General features: G+C 63.8%; 1 protein-coding gene across 1 annotated transcript in view; it reads right to left on the minus strand.

Moving 5' to 3' along the window:
- Window positions 1–37: 37 nt before the first annotated feature.
- The window catches only part of FA09DRAFT_302959 (hypothetical protein), a gene marked incomplete at both ends in the record, with an annotated part of 4,341 nt that continues 2,379 nt past the window's right edge, over window positions 38–1,999 (minus strand). Inside the window, 4 exons of the mRNA XM_025740422.1 lie at window positions 38–581; window positions 919–1,039; window positions 1,304–1,506; window positions 1,860–1,979. Of these exons, the coding sequence (XP_025594781.1) occupies window positions 38–581; window positions 919–1,039; window positions 1,304–1,506; window positions 1,860–1,979 (988 nt within the window). The remainder of the gene's footprint in view (window positions 582–918; window positions 1,040–1,303; window positions 1,507–1,859; window positions 1,980–1,999) is intronic.

The raw sequence follows: 1,999 nt of genomic DNA on the forward strand, positions 1-1,999 counted from the left end.
GGGGGGGACACAAAGGCACACACACAACACGCACCTGTTTCATCTCCTCGCTAACCACGTCACCCGGACGGGCCTCGCTGCTAAGGCGCTCGGCATACTTGGCCAGCCAGTCTTGCACCACCCTCGTCTTCTCGGCGCGCAGATAGTGCGGCAGGGCCTCGATGTCGAGCCATTCGCGCGTGAACAGCTGCACTGCCTCTTCGCGCTGCTTTTCGGCGAGGAGCGGCGGGAAGTCGCAGAGGGCACGCAGAGAGGTGGCGAAGTCGACGTCTTCGAGAACGTCGAGCAGAGGATCGAAAAGCGCCTCGTACTCGCCCTCGACAGCGTGCGTGAGGCCGAGACGAGCTCGCCAGCCGACGTTGACTTGCTCGCGCAGCGTGCCCATGAAGAGCTGCTTGAGCGGCTCGCGCGCCAGCTCTTCGCCTTCGTCGGACAGCTGCTCGAGCTCGTTAGAGGAGAGAGCGTCGAGATCGGAGGCAGCCAAGGCGCGGCAAAGCTTGCCTTCGAGAGCGACGAGGGGAGAGAGGGAGAAGAGCAGATGCTCCATGGCAAAGAGGGCCGCCGAGGGTTGCAGACGATAGCTGGGCAGCGTGGGAGATCAGCTGGATCAGACGGAAGTGGGGGGAGAGGAATGAGGGCTCGAGAGGGAGCGCAAAGTGCAGGTTGCGTTGGGCTTAGATGAGCGGCAAAGCGAGTTCGGCACGTCTCGATGCGTCCCTTTTAAGCGACGTTTTCTTGGCGTACCCCGAGGTTTTTTGCCCCGACGCCTCGCAGCGTAGCGAGCACAGTCGGGCATGGCAAGCAGAGCTGGCGCAAGGGCGGAGCAGAGCGGGGGCGCGCGCCTCCGTAGGTGAAAGGAGCGCCGAAGGCGAGGCGAGCCGAGCCTCACACACACACACAAAAGCACAAGAGACTCACGTATATCTTCCCTCGCCGTCGCTCTTGTTCGAGCTTGCATTGCGATCGGTCAGATCCATGAAGCCGTACGGGCCATAGTCGATCGTGAGGCCCAAGGGCGAAATGTTGTCCGTGTTCATCACTGCGAAAGACGAAGCGCGCGAGCGAAGGCGGGGGGGCCGGGCAAAGGAGGCCGGAGAGAAGGTCGCGGAGTGAGGGAAGCGAGAGGGAGCGGTGTGGTGTCAGGTCGTGTGAAGAGGGGCATGACCTTGACGATTTCGCCCGGCCTGCTTCTTCGTTCGCGAGGCGCGTACGAAGAAAGACACGCTTGCGTCTTCCTTGGCGACCGCATCTCACGCCTTTCTCTCTCTCTTCCCACCCTCCTTGCCCGGCAGACCAAACTCACCGCCATGCAGAAAGCCGGCCACTTGCCACATGCCCGTGGTGCGCGCGATGCGTCGGGCCGCCTCGTCGAGCAGCCGGCGCACGAAGGGCTGGCCGTCGCCAAGGTCCCACTCGTACCCGATGCGCGCCGTCCATTGCGCCAGCGAGAGCACGGCGGCATAGTTGCCGCGCGCCGATTGCAGCTGGAAGGAGCCGATGCGGATCCTGCCACACGAGGAGAGTCAGCGAGAAGAGGAGGAAAGAAGGGGACAGGAGGGAGGGGGGGGGGGGGAGAAGCAAGCGGGGGAAAAAGACGTTGACGGACGACGCCTAGAAGGCACAGAAGGCGAGGCTGGAATGCTCGTCCTTGCTCTCTCTCCATCGCGCGAGCAAAACACAGAGAATGTAGAGAGAGGGGAGAGCTTCTTTCCTGCCCATCTTCCTCTCTCTTTCTCCTCCTCCCGTCCCTTCGCCTCTCTGCTTCCTCCTTCTCTGCGCCCCGGCCCCCGCGCCCCTCCCTCCTCTCCCCACGTGACATGATTGCCTCTCGACTCTCGACGGGGGCAGAGCAAACTCACCAGCTCCTGGCAAACCTCGTACACACGCCCGCCGTCTCGCGGCGCTCGCGCTGCACGGGCAGCTCGGGCAGCGAGATGAGGGCGAGTGCGCGCGACGTGGGAATGTGCAGAGCGGCCATACTGCGCGCGGGGGAGAGGGA

This window comes from Tilletiopsis washingtonensis, assembly GCF_003144115.1.
Source record: "Tilletiopsis washingtonensis strain MCA 4186 unplaced genomic scaffold FA09scaffold_30, whole genome shotgun sequence".
Lineage (NCBI taxonomy): Eukaryota > Fungi > Basidiomycota > Exobasidiomycetes > Entylomatales > Tilletiopsis > Tilletiopsis washingtonensis.